At 43.6% G+C, this 18,656-nt stretch overlaps 1 protein-coding gene across 4 annotated transcripts in view; it reads left to right on the forward strand.

Moving 5' to 3' along the window:
• The window catches only part of si:ch1073-145m9.1, a 110,972-nt gene extending 97,351 nt beyond the window's left edge, over positions 1-13,621 (forward strand). For all 4 annotated transcript variants that reach the window (XM_038814186.1, XM_038814185.1, XM_038814187.1 and 1 more), the window contains 4 exons: positions 351-463; positions 1,049-1,172; positions 12,974-13,146; positions 13,230-13,621. In XM_038814186.1, the coding sequence (XP_038670114.1) occupies positions 351-463; positions 1,049-1,172; positions 12,974-13,146; positions 13,230-13,295 (476 nt within the window). In that variant the 3' untranslated portion in view covers positions 13,296-13,621. The remainder of the gene's footprint in view (positions 1-350; positions 464-1,048; positions 1,173-12,973; positions 13,147-13,229) is intronic.
• Positions 13,622-18,656: the final 5,035 nt, after the last annotated feature.

The raw sequence follows: 18,656 nt of genomic DNA on the forward strand, positions 1-18,656 counted from the left end.
ATTAACAGACAAGTTAGTTATTGGCAGAGACTATATTTTGGCACTGAATATATTAACAGATTCCAAATGGTAAAAGCTGAATGACACACAGCTGACTGAATTTTAAAGAAAACCAAGGACATGCATGTATTAATAATTTTCTTAGAGGGCAGTAAACCCATAAGCATATCTAGAAGCTGAGCATAATTGGTGCAATGCTGACATTACCTGCTTAGACCACCCAGTGTATATAAGGTTGGCCATCTAATGTAATGGTTATAAAACTGTATTTGTAATTTTCTTCCGTTCTGAAGTGTAATTGCCCCCTAATTATAGTGTATTCACATAATAAAATGTTTCGCCCATTACAGGATTTGATGGGTATGCAGCTCGGAAGTTAAATCAGGTATCTGAATTTGGAGCTTGGTTTGATGTGGCAATTGACAACTTTGGGCGTACCATGTTATGGAGCTCACTCTTTTCGGTAAGTGCAGAGTTGAGATGTGCAAATGAGATTGCTGTGAAAATTTGAGCACTACTTCCACGGGCATTTCTTAAGAGTATGTCTAGGTTTAATTTTTTAAAAAGGTGGAAAAGTGCAAAGTAAAACTATAGAGAATGTACAGCATTAGAATTACCAGGATTATGAGACACTTGAGACTATTTCGATTGCAGCAGAGAAAACACGGAGGCGATTTAATAGAGATTTCTAAAGTGTTTTACTAGCATAAATGGAGGAAAACTATTTTTCTTTGGGTTGTCACTGATGAAGCAATATGAATTTAACATCCTCACAAAGAGGGAGGAATTATTTTGTGCAGAGGATTATGGATCAACAGTTGCCACAGGGAATAGTTAAGGAACACTTTGCTTCCTTATCTCTCATAGCTCTATATCTTCTCTTGTTGCCCTATATCTTCTCTTGTTGCAAGGCAGTGGGATTAGTCTTCAGCTAATGTAGGAAAGCAGTGGTGTAGATATGAAGCCCCCCCCCGTAACGTAAACTTCAGTGTTATGAATGAAAGGAGCAAGTCAATTTAATGAAAATTTCTAATGTTTTCTTTTCCAGTGGGGACATTTTATAAGTAGCTTAGAGTGGTGTGTTTTAGTCTGTACACACAATTCCCTGGGAGCAGACTGGAAGACCAAGTTCGGCGATGGTCCTTGGTGGGTTCGGAAAACCATGGCAAATGGTAAGACAATCTTGATTTTTACAAAATAAAGTTAGGAATTTTACTGGTGGAAATTTGCAAGTTACAATTCTCTCTCAAACAACTTAAAAGTTGATCAGAGATATTTCTAATCTCAACTTCAGGAATGATCTATGATCAATACTTGGGGGGGGGGGGGAGGGAGGAGGGAGTGTCACCCAGGCAATCTGGGGGCTAGTGTGCCGCCGGCGGGTGGGGGAGGGGTGGATAGCCTTGGATGGTCTCTACCGTTGTGGCCCTGGCGTGGTGGACCTCGCGGTATCCCCTTGGCGCACCGCGAGCCAGGTTCACGATTGCCGAGACCACAAGTGAACCTCGCCCACATGATCCCCGGCTACGGGAAGGCGGAGCACAGGGTGCTGGGCCCACTAAATCGATGCAAATGGGTCATTACGACCCATTTTGCATTTATTTCCATTCTCCCGCTCGTGTGTGGTGTGGAACCCGTTCAGGCTGGCAGCGAGGGGTCGGAGCATGGCATTCGGGTTGGAGCCTGGCTCCGTGCCAAATCTTTGCTCTGACGCCAGATTCTCCATCCCATCTGGGAACGCATTCTCGACGTCCCGGAGACGTAAATCCCGTCCTTGTTTCTTGAAGCTGAACTGAAAAGAACTGCAAGTATGTAAACTTCTGTTGTGACCACAAGAGGCTCATAGATTTTGTAAAACAAAGCATAAAAAAGTGAAGGGCATGAGCAGGCATCCAGCATTTGAAGGTGAAAAGTGGAAGGAAGCATGGTGAGGCTATGTTTTCCCCGCTGGCCTCGTGCCTTCCCATTTCTGACTCGACATTTGATGGGTTGTTATGAGCCAGGGTTTTAGAGAACCCCAAAGTGTATCATGGAGTTCACCTGACCCACAAATTTTAATAGATTGTGGTATGGGGGAGCACACGGCCCACACTACAGGTGTGGTACAGCAGAAATGGAAAGTATTTTTTAAAGCAAAACAATGTTTATTCTATGAACTCAAGTTAACCTTTTTAAAACATACTGTGAACATCTTGGCAACCATCAATTCAAATACAACCCCTAAAGAATACAACACTAAGTAATCATTACTTTCCTTTTAAATTGAAAAATTGAAATTGAAAATCGTTTATTGTCACAAGTAGGCTTCACAAATGTTTGATCAAATCCACTCATGCCAAGAAATCGCATTATTTCCCTTTGTGATGTGGGTATCGGAAACTCCTAAATAACTGTTGGTTTCACATCCCGTGGGACCATTCCACCCTGTCCAATTGTATCACCAAGGAAAGTGACTTGGGCCTTTCCAAATTCACTTTTGGCTAGGTTGATCACCAAACCAGCCTCCTGAAGTCAATCAAATAACTCCATCAGATGTTTTAAATGTTCTGTCCATGTCTGGCTGAAAATTACCAGATCGTCGATGTATACTGCACAATTGGGTAATCCTGAAACAACTTTGTTAGTTAACCGTTGAAATGTGGCTGGGGTGTTTTTCATGCCAAATGGCATAACTCCGAATTGGTATACCATCTGGAGTCAAAAAGCTGAAATCTCCTTCGCCCACATCCTCATTTCCAATTTAATTTGAGGTATGTCAAATTCACAGTCATCTGGATTTCGGTCGTCACTTTGAATTAGAATCATTAAAACCTCCTTTTTCTCTCCTTCCCTTTCAAAGTACCTTTTAAGCATATTCACATGACACACTTGGTGAGCTTTCCTTCTATCTGGCATTTTCAGCACATAATTCACCTCACTTAATTTCCTTTCAATCTGATAAGGTCCACAAAACCTAGCGTTTAAAGGCTCACCTACCACTGGTAACAATACTAAAACTTTATCTCCAGTGGCAAAACTACGAACTTTGGATTTCTTGTCCGCTACCCGTTTCATCACATTTTGTGCAACTTTTAAATGTTGTCTAGCCAATTCACCTGCTCTATTTAATTATTCCTTAAAATTTGACACGTAATCCAATAATGTAAGTTCCGATTTCTCACTCACCAATTTTTCCTTAGTCACTTTAAGTGGTCCTCTTACCTCATGACCAAAAATTAGTTCAAAGGGACTAAATTCGGTTGACTCATTAGGTGCATCACTAATTGCAAACAGTACGAATGGAATTCCTTTATCCCAATCCTCTGGATAATCTTGACAATACGCCCTCAACATTGTCTTTAATGTCTGATGCCACCTTCCTAACGCTCCCTGCGATTTTGGATGACACGCAGTTGATTCAAATTGTTTTATTCCTAAGCTATCCATAATTTCTTTAAATAACCTTGAGGTAAAATTTGATCCTTGATCTGATTGTATATCTTTGGGTACTCCATATCTAGTAAAGAATTTAAGTAACTCCTCCACAATCATTTTAGCTGTAATATTACGTACTGGAATGGCCTCTGGAAACCTAGTAGACACATCCATTAGAGTCAAAAGATATTGATTCCCAATTTTTGTTTTAGGAAGCAGTCCTACGCAATCAATTAGGACCTTTGTGAAAGGTTCCTCAAATGCTGGAATGGGTATTAAGGGCATTGGTTTTATCACCACAGTAGTAAATGTCCACTTCTTAAGGGTACTCTCACTACAGATATTTATATATACACACCCATTTATAAACACCCATTTCTTAAATGTAACATGACATTAGACGCAACCTGCCTGATTGGCATTCTATCCTCCCATCCCCGATGCACAATGCAGCAGTATGTAGCAACTCATCAAGGTTTCTGACAACAGTATTCTACAATTTGGAAGGACAAGAGCAGCAGATGCATGGAAACATGACCACCCAGGAGTTACCCTCCAAGCCACACACCGTCCTGACTTGGAACTATATAATCATTCTTTCACTGTTGCTGGGTCAAAGTCCTGGAATTCCACCTCGACCCCACATTGCGCGAACAACAGAGTGTTGTCCTATACCATATGGTCTGCAGCAGTTCAAAAAGGCGGTTCATTATCACCTTCAAGGGCAATTAGGGATGGGCAATAAATGCTGGCTTAGCCTGCAATGCCTAAATCCCCTGAAATAATTTTTAAAAACTTGCTTTTAGGCATTGTTGGATCACCTTTCCTTTGGATTTTTTTGACTCAATAAAATGTAAGTTTGTTTGTAAGCTGTGTATTAATTCTTTAAATGCTGGCTATGGACTCTCTTCTGCCATACCTTTAAAAAAAAATTTTTTTTTTGGGCCATACAAAAAACCAGAACAATATAATACAGAAAAGAAAGCAGCCCACCCCCCCTCCCACCTGCACACCCCCCCCCCCCCCCCCCCCCATAACATTCAACGGCAACCAACTCCCGAAATGAAAACTAAATATACCCCAAGAATTGTAGAACCCCTCCCTCACCCCCCTCGGCTCAAACTTCACCTTCTTGGGGTCAAGAATTCCAGAAGGTCCCCTCGCCAAGCCGAGGTACAGGGTGGATAGACTGACCTGCCTACGAGCGCTCAGCGAGGCAAAGGCTAAAACGTCTGCCCTCGCACCCGCCCGCAATTCGGGCTAGTTCGACACGCTGAAAGTGGTTTCTTGGAACTGGATTCCACATCGATATGCAAGACCCCCGAGTTGTTGTGCTAAATACCTCCGGCCAAAACCTTTCCAGCTTCAGGCAGGACCAAAACATATGTACGTGGTTTGCGGGGCCTCTCCAACATCGCTCACTCACATCCTCCACCCCCTCAAATAGGTGGCTCAGCTTTGATTTTGTGAGGTGCGCCCGATGCATGATTTTCAACTGTATCAGCCCTTCCCTTGCACACTAGGTTAAGGCATTTCCCTCCGCAGCACCTCACACCACAGTCCCTCTTCCATTGCCCTCCCAGCTCCTCCTTCCACTTCACCTTAATCCCCTCCATAGACACCCTGTCCTCCTCTAGGATCCTCCTGTACATTGCTGAAACAACCCCCTCCCACTGACAGCGCCGACCTGCTCGTTGCTGGAGATGGTGCTATCGGGAACGTTGGGAAACCTTGTTTGCAAAATCTTGAACCTGCAGGCACCTAAACCACCCCCCCCCCCATACCAATCCGTACTTCTCCCCAACTCCTCTAAGCTCGCTCTATTGTCCCCCAAGAAACGGGTTCTTCATTTCCTTGATCCCCCTCTTGTCCCATCTCTGAAACCTCGCATCCATCCTCCCTGACCCAGCCCCCAGCTTAAAATGTTGCCTAAACTGCCTCCAGATCTTCAAAGTGGCCACCACCACCGTACAGCAGGGAAATCAAGGCCTGCCCTATTGTCTGTGGCAAGACACCCCTGCCTATCGCATCCTCGAACACTCACACCATCAGTGGCACCAACTTATCCTTAAATTTCTTATAGATTTCAACTGGGAACCCGTCTGGTCCTGTCACCTTCCTTGCCTGCATCCTCCCAATCACCTCCTTCATCTCCTGCTCCCCTGCCAGCCCCTCCAAGTCTGCTCTGTCTTCTTCACCCAACATCAGGTACTCCAACCCATCCATGTCCTCCCTCATCTCTCGCTCCTCTCCCGGTGGCTCCGACCTGTGTAACTTCTGATAAAACTCTTCAAATACTTTATTGATCTGCTCTGGGGCCACGATCAGCTTCCCCGTCTTATCCTGCACCAGTATTATCTCCCGCCACGGGCCCACTCATCAAAGAACAAAGAAAAGTACAGCACTGGAACAGGCCCTTCAGCCCTCCAAGCCCACGCCAACCATGTTGCCCGACTAAACTACAATCTTCTACACTTCCAGGTTCCGTATCCCTCTATTCCCATCCTATTCATGTATTTGTCAAGATGCCCCTTAAATGTCACTATCGTCCCTGCTTCCACCACCTCCTCCGGCAGCGAGTTCCAGGCACCCACTACCCTCTGTGTAAAAAAACAAAAACAAAACTTGCCTCGTACATCTACTCTAAACCTTGTCCCTCGCACCTTGAACCTATGTCCCCTAGTAATTGACCCCTCTACCCTGGGGAAAAGCCTCTGACTATCCACTCTGTCTATGCCCCTCATAATTTTGTAGACCTCTATCCGGTCGCCCCTCAACCTCCATCGTTCCAGTGAGAACCGAGTTTATTCAACCGCTCCTCATAGCTAATGCCCCTCCATACCAGGCAACATCCTGGTAAATCTCTTCTGCACCCTCTCTGACGCCTCCACATCCTTCTGGTAGTGTGGCGACCAGAATTGAACACTATACTCCAAGTGTGGCCTAACTAAAGTTCTATACAGCTGCAACATGACTTGCCAATTCTTATACTCAATGCCCCAGCCAATGAAGGCAAGCATGCCGTATGCCTTCATGACTACCTTCTCCACCTGTGTTTCCCCTTTCAGTGACCTGTGGACCTGTAAACCTAGATCTCTCTGACTTTCAATACTCTTGAGGGTTCTATCATTCACTGTATATTCCCTACCTGCATTAGACCTTCCAAAATGCATTACCTCTCATTTGTCTGGATTAAACTCCATCTGCCATCTCTCCGCCCAAGTCTCCAAACAATCTAAACCCTGCTGTATCCTCTGACAGTCCTCGTCGCTATCTGCAATTCCACCAACCTTTGTGTCATCTGCAAACTTACTAATCAGACCAGTTACATTTTCCTCCAAATCATTTATATATACTACAAACAGCAAAGGTCCCAATACTGATCCCTGTGGAACACCACTAGCCACAGCCCTCCAATTAGAAAAGCACCCTTCCATTGCTACTCTCTGCCTTCTATAACCTAGCCAGTACTGTATCCACCTTGCCAGCTCACCCCTCATCCTGTGTGACTTCACCTTTTGTACCAGTCTACCATGAGGGACCTTGTCAAAGGACTTACTGAAGTCCATATAGACAACATCCACTGCCCTACCTGCATCAATCATCTTTGTGACCTCTTCAAAAAACTCTATCAAGTTAGTGAGGCACGACCTTCCCTTCACAAAACCATACTGCCTCTCACTAATACGTTTGCTTCCAAATGGGAGTAGATCCTGTCTTGAAGAATTCTCTCCAGTAATTTCCCTACCGCTGATGTAAGGCTCACTGGCCTGTAGTTCCCTGGATTATTCTTGCTACCCTTCTTAAACAAAGGAACAACATTGCTATTCTCCAGTCCTCTGGGACATCACCTGAAGACAGTGAGGATCCAAAGATTTTTGTCAAGGCCTCAGCAATTTCCTCTCTAGCCTCCTTCAGTATTCTGGGGTAGATCCCATCAGGCCCTGTGGCCTTATCTACCTCTTTCCCCTCCCCCTTCAGGATGCCTGCTACCCATTCGGAGACACCCTGGCACCAGGGAGGCAACATAACATCCTGGAGTCTCTTTCACATCCACAGAAGCGCCTATCTGTGCCCCTGACTATAAGAGTCCCCTATGACTATTGCTCTTCTGTGCTTTGACCCTCCCCGCTGAACATCAGAGCCAACAGCAGCAGGGTAGCATGGTGGTTAGCATAAATGCTTCACAGCTCCAGGGTCCCAGGTTCGATTCCCGGCTGGGTCACTGTCTGTGTGGAGTCTGCACGTCCTCCCCCTGTGTGCGTGGGTTTCCTCCGGGTGCTCCGGTTTCCTCCCACAGTCCAAAGATGTGCGGGTTAGGTGGATTGGCCATGCTAAATTGCCCGTAGTGTCCTAATAAAAGTAAGGTTAAGGGGGGGTTGTTGGGTTACGGGTATAGGGTGGATACGTAGGTTTGAGTAGGGTGATCATGGCTCGGCACAACATTGAGGGCCAAAGGGCCTGTTCTGTGCTGTACTGTTCTATGTTCTATGTTCTATGTTCTAACTGTGGTGCCACTGCTCCGGCTGCTGCTGTTTTCCCCTGATAGGCTATCCCCCTGACAGTATCCAAAGGGGTATACCTGTTCGAGAGGGGGACAACCACAGAGGATTCCTGCACTGACTGCCTGCCCCTTCTGGTGGTCACCCATTTCTCTGCCTACACCTTGGGTGTGATCACATTTATATAACTGCTATCTGTGGCACTTTCCGCCACCTGCATGTTCCTAAGTGCATCCAACTGCTGCTCCAACCGAACCATGCGGTCTGTAAGGAGCTCCAGTTGGATGCACTTTCTGCAGATGAAGCCATCTGGGACGCTAAAGCCCCCCGGACCTGCCACATCTCAGTCAGTGCACTGCACCCCTCTAATTGACATTCCGTTTATTAATTAGTGAAGTATTTGGTAAATTAAATTTAAAAGTTAGGAAAAAAATGTCAGTTAACTTCATGTTTCCTAGCATTAGATTTCTAATATAAATGTGAAAGCTAAATACAGTACTCTCCGATTTCTGGCTTAGGTACCCCTCTAAATTATAATTAAGTAATTATGTTTAATGAGTTTAACAATGCTTAACTTTTTTAATTTAATGTAGCTTCCCAACCAGCCAATCAGGTCACAGCTTTACTGTGATGTCACTTCAGTCCCCCCCCCCCCCCCCCCACAATTTGAAAAGGTAATAAAAATAAATAAAAAACACTTACATTTCCAGGTTCTCAGATGCTCTCTGGTTCTCTCCCTGCAGATTAAAAGTTACAGGCCAGAAGAAAACAGTAGTCAAAAAGCACCTTCTCCCACTCTGCACCGAATTACCTCACTGCACCTAATTACCAAGTTCCAAATTCCCACTCTGGATGTGTCTCCCTCCGGCTGTGTCTCCTTGACTTGTTCAAAGCTTACTGAGTGCACTTTCTGTCTGTCTTTTATATAGAGCTCCGCTAACCAGGGTGACTCACACTACTTAAGCTTCAAAGAGAAGAATACAATGTGCAACTTTGTGCCCCCTAAACAGGCCTCAGGTGACTGACTGATAACAGCTTCTCAGCAATTATGAGCCCAGCCAGCGCCTTTGCCCCCACTGACTGGGCCAGAAAACGCGGCTGAGATCTATTCATCTTCGGTTCTTGCACCATATTCCAGTAACAACCCCCCCCACTATTAACTTGTGGGTATCCAAATCCAGAATGACATCCAGTACCCTCTTCACAAAGCATCGCATAGTTGGGGTCATAAACACTCACCTGCGCCACCAACCTCCACAGTAACAACCCATTCACAATCATGTAGCTGACCTCTGGTTTACCACCATCATCTCCTTCCGAAACCTCACCCTCTTGCCCACCTTTACTGCTACCCCTGAGCCCTGCTGTTGCACCCTGAATCACCCAGCCCTTCCTAAGCGTAATCTAATCTTTCACCCTCAAGTGGGTTTAATGCAGTATCACCACATCAGCCTTTAAGCTCTTTAAACGTGTAAACACCCTCAACCTCTTCAGCGGTCCCCCTAACCCCCTCACAGTCCATGTTACTATTCTGACTGGGGGTCTCTCACCCCCCTGCAACTCCTATCCGCCATTATAGGAACCCCTATTGGGCCTGACCCACCCATCCCTTTGTTGCAGCTGAACCCCTTCCCAGAATCACCCCCATCCACTTCCTCTTTAAAACACCTCTCCTACTATCGATCCCATCCCCCCACCTTTCACACCTCCCAGACCCATCAAAACCTGTTTGAGCAGGTTCCAATGACCCAGACTCCCCTCCTCCATGACCCAATCCCTGAAAACAAAGACACTCAACCATAGCCAGTGCAAAAAACAATACACCCCAGAAAACCTCCATAAGCCCAATATTCTCATACCCACTGTAGCCCATAGCAAAGGAATGCCCATCAACCAAACCCCCAACTGTCCCCCCCCCCAACACAAACAACCTGAAACAAGAGTACACAACGTTTAACCTCCCTGCCTTCAGTCCGAAGTCAAAGTCTAGTCCCATCTCTCATTTCAACCCCAGTCCTTTGGCCTTCTCAAACGCCTCTGCCACCTCCACCATCTCAAAGTAGACGTCTCTCCAGTTATAGGTCACCCTCCTCTTCGCCAGGCAGACCACGCCGAACCTTACACCGTTGCTGGAGAATGCCGCTTTCACCTGACCAAAGGCCGCCCGCCCTCTCGCGAGCTCCACAGTTAAGTCCTGACATATACAAATACCAGCTCCTTCCCACTTCACCTAACGCCTTTGCTTCGCCCAACGCATGGAACTTGTGGAAACAAATTATGACTGCCCTTGGCGGCTCATTTGCCTTCAGCTTGGGCCTGAGCGACCAATGAGCCCTGTCCAGCTCATTGTGGAAGGGTTCTTCCCCCTCCCCCAACAATTCCTCCAACATCTTCATGAAGTACTCAGCCAGCCTCGGTGTCCTCCATCCCCTCAGGCAAGCCCACTATTCTTAAATTCTGCTGCCTCGACCGGTTCTCCAGGTCGAGGACCACCCTCCGCAGCTCCTCCAGAGCCTCCAGCAGGATCTACCCAACATGCGATTTCCACCTACATGCCGCCCGCAGATCTCCTGTCATACCTTTTAAATGTAATTTTGCAATTTACAATTCTACCTCTTTATAATGAGATTAATTAGTACTTTCTCAATGCACAATGAGAAGTAAAATAGCTCATTCACAAGTTGGTTCCTCAACATAGTTGTAGAAAACTATCTTGAATTGATATCTTTAATGGATTAACATCCCTTTTCCCAGATTTGCAGCTTTGAGCAAGAAATCCTCTGGTTTACAAAGGTGCTTTTAATTTCTTTTATCTGGGGCCACAATAATCCGAATAGTTTATTTCAATAACCGTAGAATTCCTGTCACTACCAAACTCTGAGATGGGTCATCCATTGTTAAGTTTCCTCACTTCTAACCCTGACCTTATTAACTAAATATGGGTTACCCTTTGAAACTGTAGTTAGCCCAGGCCTGTTTGAGAACTGCACTGTTACCCTTTGAAACTGTAGTTAGCCCAGGCCTGTTTGAGAACTGCACTGTTACCCTTTGAAACTGTAGTTAGCCCAGGCCTGTTTGAGAACTGCACTTCTGGTTACCCAGTTTCTCAATCATTTGTTTCCATATCAGCATTTAACTCTTTATTCCTAAAACTGTTATTTTATAATTCGTACGTTTTAGAAAATCAAAAAAGCTATTCTATAAAATTATCACTGACATTACAAAATTGAACCATTATTATTGTTGCAAAATAATTTGCATAATTACTACACAAGGTAAGTAAATCGTATCAATTTGCACTGTTTCACTTCAGTGACCATGAAACCATTGTTGATTGTAAAAGCCCATCTGATTCACCAAAGTCTTTTAAGTGAAAGGAATCTGCTATCCTTACTCAATCTGACCTACATGTGACTCCAGACTCACAGCAACATGGTTGACTCTTAATGGTTCTCTGAAATGGCAGCACGGTAGCATAGTGGTTAGCACAAATGCTCACAGCTCCAGGGTCCCAGGTTCGATTCCCGACTTGGAATTGGCCAGGCTAAATTGCCCTCAGGGTCCAAATTGCCCTTAGTTTTAGGTGGGGTTACTGGGTTATGGGGATAGGGTGGAGGTATGGGCTTGGGTAGGGTTCTCATTCCAAGAGCTGGTGCAGACTCGATGGGCCGAATGGCCTCCTTCTGCACTCTAAATTCTATGAAACACACCCCTTTCAAGTGGGCAGTGCCACCCACATCCCATAAAATATCTTAAGCAAATCAAAAAGTTGAACTTTTGATAATTCTAATTTTAATTGAAATTTTAAGTCAAATTAATTGGCCTAATGATAATGTGCTCCCAACTGCATCCCTCTCCCTCCCTTCACAATTTACCTTCTTTCCCATTTGAAAATGTATTAAAACCGATTTAAGAACATAAGAGAACATAAGAACTAGGAGCAGGAGTAGGCCATCTGGCCCCTCGAGCCTGCTCTGCCATTCAATTAGATCATGGCTGATCTTTTGTGGACTCCGCTCCACTTTCCGGCCCGAACACCATAACCCTTAATCCCTTTATTCTTCAAAAAACTATCTATCTTTACCTTAAAAACATGTAATGAAGGAGCCTCAACTGCTTCACTGGGCAAGGAATTCCATAGATTCACAACCCTTTGGGTGAAGAAGTTCCTCCTAAACTCAGTCCTAAATCTACTTCCCCTTATTTTGAGGCTATGTCCCTTAGTTCTGCTGTCACCCGCCAGTGGAAACAACCTGCCCGCATCTATCCTATCTATTCCCTTCATAATTTTAAATGTTTCTATAAGATTCCCCCTAATCCTTCTAAATTCCAACGAGTACAGTCCCAGTCTACTCAACCTCTCCTCATAATCCAACCCCTTCAGCTCTGGGATTAACCTAGTGAATCTCCTCTGCACACCCTCCAGTGCCAGTACGTCCTTTCTCAAGTAAGGAGACCAAAACTGAACACAATACTCCAGGTGTGGCCTCACTAACACCTTATACAATTGCAACATAACCTCCCTAGTCTTAAACTCCATCACTCTAGCAATGAAGGACAAAATTCCATTTGCTTTCTTAATCACCTGTTGCACTTGTAAACCAACCTTCTGTGACTCATGCACTAGCACACCCAAGTCTCTCTGAACAGCGGCATGCTTTAATATTTTATCGTTTAAATAATAATCCTATTTGCTGTTATTCCTACCAAAATGGATAACCTCACATTTGTCAACATTGTATTCCATCTGCCAGACCCTAGCCCATTCACTTAACCTATCCAAATCCCTCTGCAGACTTCCAGTATCCTCTGCACTTTTCCCTTTACCACTCATCTTAGTGTCATCTGCATTTGGTCTGCATTGACATTTACAAATTTTTCAGGCGATCAATTCAAATTATTGGATATTCCATTTCTTTCATTAATAACTGGACTGGATTTTTAATGACTTCTGAATTTGGGTCCGGTCAAATATTTGAACACAGATTCAAAGTCAAGTTGAAAACGTTTGTATTTTGTGAAATTACATGGTTAAATGTGTAATGCCCTATCTACAGGTTTTAAGACTCCTGTCGGAGCATTTGCTATCTTTGGATTACATGTACTTCCTATTTGGCTGTATGGTTACCACAATCGAGTTCTATCGGCAGTATTTTTGATGCCTTACACATTGCAGTGGATTGTAACGACATTTCTTGTAGCTGGAAGACTTCTATGTATGGCTGTGGAGGTAAGAGGAAGGTGATTTTTTTAAATTAAAAAAAAAAGACTTTTCCAGAGCAGTTAATTCAAATACTTCTGTTTTTATTATAGTTCTGGTTTATATGGATTCATATTATGTACCTTGTACGAAATGAGAAGGAAACCCAAGGAAAGTAACGGACTGATTATAACACTGAAAGCAATTTGGGTTGTTCAGGAACATGATATTTTTATTCAGCATTTACAGAAAGGCAGCAATTTTTCAAGGTAACTGGATCCTGTAACATCATTAAGATCCAAGTTGTCACTGGAAATAGGTTGTGTACCATTTGCAATTTGGGAGAATATTTCTTTTTTTGCAGGGATTTGTAGGAAGGGGGAAGAAAATATGTGATTAAAATTATTTTTTTCTCTGTCTTGAACCATTTTCTTATGACAACTAACAAATCACATTTGTGGATGTTTCTTTTGTAAATAAATGGATTTTGTGTTTTCAACTGAAACATAGGGTATTTGCTTTTTTGGTTGTTAAAGGTTTGAAAAGCCTTAGTTACGGGTTTGTTGATACAGAAGGTTCCATACTGCTTACTGAAATCAGTTGTACTTTGTTTAACCAAAACAGCAAATTCTTAATGTGGGGGGGGGGGGGGGGGGGGGGGGGGAGGAGGAGGAGGAGGAGGAGGGAAAGAGGAATCTCTTTTAATGTGAGCACTACCTTCCATTGAAATAATGCATCAATTAAAACCATATTGGAAGATAATCTAAGGTGAAGATATGCTCCCACTTCTACTTTTTGGTGTGAAATGGATTTGTGTTCATCCATGAGCAAAGTAGTAACTCCTGAGCACTCCAGACCAAACTGTGAGATCACCTCAAGTACCCAGTTATACACTGCTACTTCATAATAGTTACAGTGCAACCCTAAATTGATGAAAAAGGATATTTTAAAACTAGATTTACACTACAACTTCAAACAATGTCACATTTTTGCTTTGAATTGACACTGAAGTTGTGTAAGCTCAGAGGTCGGGTCCACTTTAAGTGGCGCAAGAAAGGCGGCAAGATAACGTCATAATGACAGTAACCAGGGGCATTTATTTTAAAACAAGTTTCTCATTTTGAATACTAGAAAATAGTTGCAGTGTAATGTCTCTGAAAATTAAAACAATAGTCATCCGGGAGCCGTGCTCATATGTTGAAGGTAAAGTGAACTCAATCAGCAATGTACAAATAACAATGTCCAACTAATAGCTGCAGTGTACACGGGTGATACAGCACAGTGGTTAGCACTGCTGCCTCACAGCACCAAGGACCCGGGTTCGGCCCCGGCTCACTGTCCGTGTGGAGTTTGCACATTCTCCTCGTGTCTACGTGGGTCTCACCACCACTACCCAAAGGTTTGCAGGGTAGGTGGATTGGCCACACTAAATTGCCCCTTAATTGGGAAAAAACAATGAATTGGGTACTTTAAATTTAAAAAAAAAAATAGCTGCAATGTACCCTTAGTAAAATTCATTCCTGTTTCGAGTCTGCACAATAAATAGAAATGGCTTGGCTACTGAGGGCAACAGCTGGTGCTGATGAATGATGAGAATAATCTTGAGTGGTATCTTTTTCAGTAATGGCTGGCAAATGGGAAGGAGGCAGGATTTGCTTAGTATTGCAAAACACTTGACTGGTGCATTAATCACCCTGCATGACCACAATACACTGCAAAATGAATAGATATAGGTTTGTATTATTTGGAGTTGCTCATTATGAGTTGTAGCCTGTCAGCTAAGCATCTTGCCATTTGGTAGGGGTTGCAAAGCCCAGGTTGTCAGAAGGAATTAAACCATAAATTACAACTTTTTTCGAATTGCCAACAGCCGTTTTCCTGCAGAGTTTGGAGACAAAATACAGGAGAAAAATTTTAAGTATCCTACAAGGCAGGGGTTAAAATTTTAAAAATACCCTTAAAGTTACATTTTCCTTTGTCTTTAAAATGGAAACAGAAACATGTTTTTAAACATATTTCCATTTGCTAATTGGGTCAATCTATCCTAAAAATGAACACAATTTTCTCAGACTAGCAGGTATCTGAACTTGAATCTTGTGAAACAGAAACAGCAGGACACAAATCTCAACTACACACCAGTTTTTAATAAAAGTAACTTTTATTTCAAGTGCAAAAATATTCAGGTTTAAACTAAAATAACAACAATCCCTAGCTTAAACAGCAGAGATAGACAGCATTCCCAGTTGTTACCCAGCAACACTACATGAAGTGGATAAGCTGGGTTCACTCTGATCTTGAACCACTGCCAGTCTATGTAATAAATGGCCACTTGATCAAAATAGAGTGAAGTGAGAAATGTGTCTCAACCCTAAGAGTGAGAAATAATTAGTGCAGAATCTTCAAGGCTACAGCATAAATGTTTAGATTGCAACATTCAAATACTCCAGATAAAAACTAAAGCTTTTGAGTTTTAAACATTGAAGGCTAAACTGTGAAATGCTGAAAACAGGAATTGAGATTATATAAATGCAAATTACTGCGGATGCTGGAATCTGAAACGAAAGGGAAAATGCTGGAAAATGTCAGCAGGTCTGGCAGCATCTGTAGGGAGAGAAAAGAGCTAACGGTGAGACTGTTGTGTACTATACGTCTTTCTTCTACATTCAGGAAGGATAACATTTATAGATTTCCACAGGAACCTCAATAGTTGTGACGACTGAATCTGAAGTTATGAATTTGAGATTGAGATTTTGCTACATGCTTTTTGTGATTAATTAAATTGTTAATTTCAACAAGCTTTCCTTCACTTATTTATAGTTCACCTTGAAGTAATTGCATCTCTAATTTTGTTCTTTTTTAAAAAGATGTCTTTCACTTGAGATAAAATGCAGCATTTGTAATGATTATAGTGCAGTGAGTTTACAGGTTGGATTTCTCATTCCATTCAATTGCAAACTTGAAGTGTACTGCTCGGAACTCTTCTGAAAAAGATGGAAGGAAAATCAAAAATATCTTCTCCAGACTATTATGCTCTACAAGTTGGTAGAGGCATAGGTGTTATTTTAGTACAGGCTCCTTCTTAAATATTTGGTAGTGGAGGGGAGAAAGGGAATTTCCACCCAAGGGTCAATCTTTTATCTCTGCCATTTGAAAAGGTTGTTTTCAACAATCTACTGCAAATACAAAATGCTCGCTTTCAAGATAAATGTAGTCATTTTTAATGCACAAGGAAAACTGTTTAACCATTGTGAAATAAAAGCATTTATATAGCACCTTTCAGGTTCACAAAGCACAAAACTACTGTAATGGAGCAAGACCCACAAACTATGCAATAATGAACCACAATGTTGATTAGAAGAAAAATAGCGGCCAGAATAACAGGATGCCCTTGTTGCTCTTCATAATAGTGCCATGTGAACTTTTACATCCACCTGTGATGAATGTAGGAATTTCAGATATATATTGTATTCTATAATATATAAATGCTGCAATAAATGGTTAAAAGCTTGGTTTGTGTGTGTGTGTGTGTGTGTGTGTGTGTCTGCTGCACTGATTAAGGTTATGTTATTCATGAAGGCCCGTCTTCTGAACCTTGTCTCTCGACTGAGGGTAATCCTCAGGTTCCCTCCCCCCACCACCAAGGGGAATGTAACCTATGGACATCTGGACTATGGCAACTTTATCTGCTGCAGTAAGATTTTTTTTAAAATCCCGGTTTAATAGACAGGCAGATATGGTGGCTACAGAAGGAATAATTAAGGCATTGTAAAAATGTGATCATCCATATTTCAAACCATACTTACTTGTAAAAGGACAAGACTAATGGATTTTTGTTACGATTTTCACGGTAGCACAGTGGTTAGCTTTGTCACTTCACAGCTCTAGGGTCCCAGGTTTGGGACGCGGAGTCTGCACGTTCTCCCTGTGTCTGTGTGGGGCACAGTCCAAAGATGTGCAGGTTAGGCGGATTGGCCATGCTAAGTTGCCCTTAGTGTCTAAAAAAAAAAGGGTAGGTGCTGGGTTACGGGGATAAGGTGGAGGTGTGGACTTTAGAGTGCTCTTACCAGGGACTGGTACAGACTCAATGGGTCAAAGGGCCTCCTTCTGCGCTGTAAATTCTATGATTCTGTGGAGCAGATAATTAGAGACATTCTATTTAAGCATAAATGAACCGGTCACGGGATTTGAGTGGGATCAGGATGATGTAATTAATGGGAGGAGCCAGGGGCTGAAGAAGTTTTGAGTTAACCCATGTAGATTTGACTGTGAACAGAGTAGCAGCTTTTGGGAAAAGCTGTTAAGAACAATGGTTTGACACAGACACAAATCTACAGGCTGTTTCCTGATGGATCTCCCTCTCTCTCAAAGACATTTCTATTATATTCCAGTTTGCCACCCATTTAAAAATGGGTTTTGAACTAAGATGAAATTTGCTTGATTGGAGATAAAGATGATAGCAGTTAGGATATTAAGATGTTTCATTTTATTGTGCATTGTTTAACTGGTAATATTGTAAGCCATTTCCTATAACATTCCTATAACATTAGTTTAATACTGTGTCAATAAAGTTTGTTTTAATATACCATATCCAAAATGTGTTCATGGAGTCACTGCTGAAGTGAAGTATCCTTTCCTTGCAGCTTTACAAATTTAAAAACATACTGAGAGCACGATTCTCCCAAACGATTTCAAAGTTCATTTGTGGTGGTTTCTTTTTTGGGGAGGTTCCCACCGGCTCCGCCAGGGAGTCCCCCACTGCTATTCAATGACACTTAGTCACTTTTTGGCCCTGGGAAGTTTCTCACCAGTTTAGCCCACACTTAGAAGTTTTTTAGCACTGGAGAGCTGAACTCCGATCAAGCCACCATTTTGAAAGGGTGCCCCGATCTCTAAAGTGAGCTTGTGGGTGCCCACCTCCCATCCCATCTGCAGTGTCACCCGCCACACACATGGGTACTACCCTACACCCCCCCCCCTCCCATCCCAAGTGAGGACACCCTGCTATGGGGTCCTCGTTTTTAAGCCCACCTACAACCCCCACCCCCAGGGCTCCCACCAGTCACCCCCAACCTCCCGGAGGGCCCTACTTACTTGCTCTGCACACTCCCACCCTTCAAACACCACCTCCACCCTCCTTTCATGCCCCTTGGGCCTAGACCTTGGCAGTGCTATCATGGCACCCTTGCACTGCCACCCTGACATTGCTCCCAGCTTGGCAGGTCCACTCGGGCACCTTGGCAGTATCAAGGCACCCACATTCCAGGGGGCCGTCCAGCACTGATCCTGATCACACAGGAGCCTTCAATTGCCCAGAAAACCACCCCGCCCCCCCCTTTTGTGGGGACCAGTGCTGAACTGCAGCTGACTGGGGCCTCTCTGGGAAGGCCGATGGATCACAGGTAACTTCGCCAAAGTCTGTTTAAAATCGGCTTCAGTGTGCTCCGTTTGGTCCCGACCCTGGTAGGCATGTTTCTGGCATAGATGCCTCGCGGGACTTGGGTGAATCCCACGAGGCGTGAAGACTTCCAGGAAGCCGGTGA

Source organism: Scyliorhinus canicula, chromosome 12 (assembly GCF_902713615.1).
Source record: "Scyliorhinus canicula chromosome 12, sScyCan1.1, whole genome shotgun sequence".
NCBI lineage: Eukaryota > Metazoa > Chordata > Chondrichthyes > Carcharhiniformes > Scyliorhinidae > Scyliorhinus > Scyliorhinus canicula.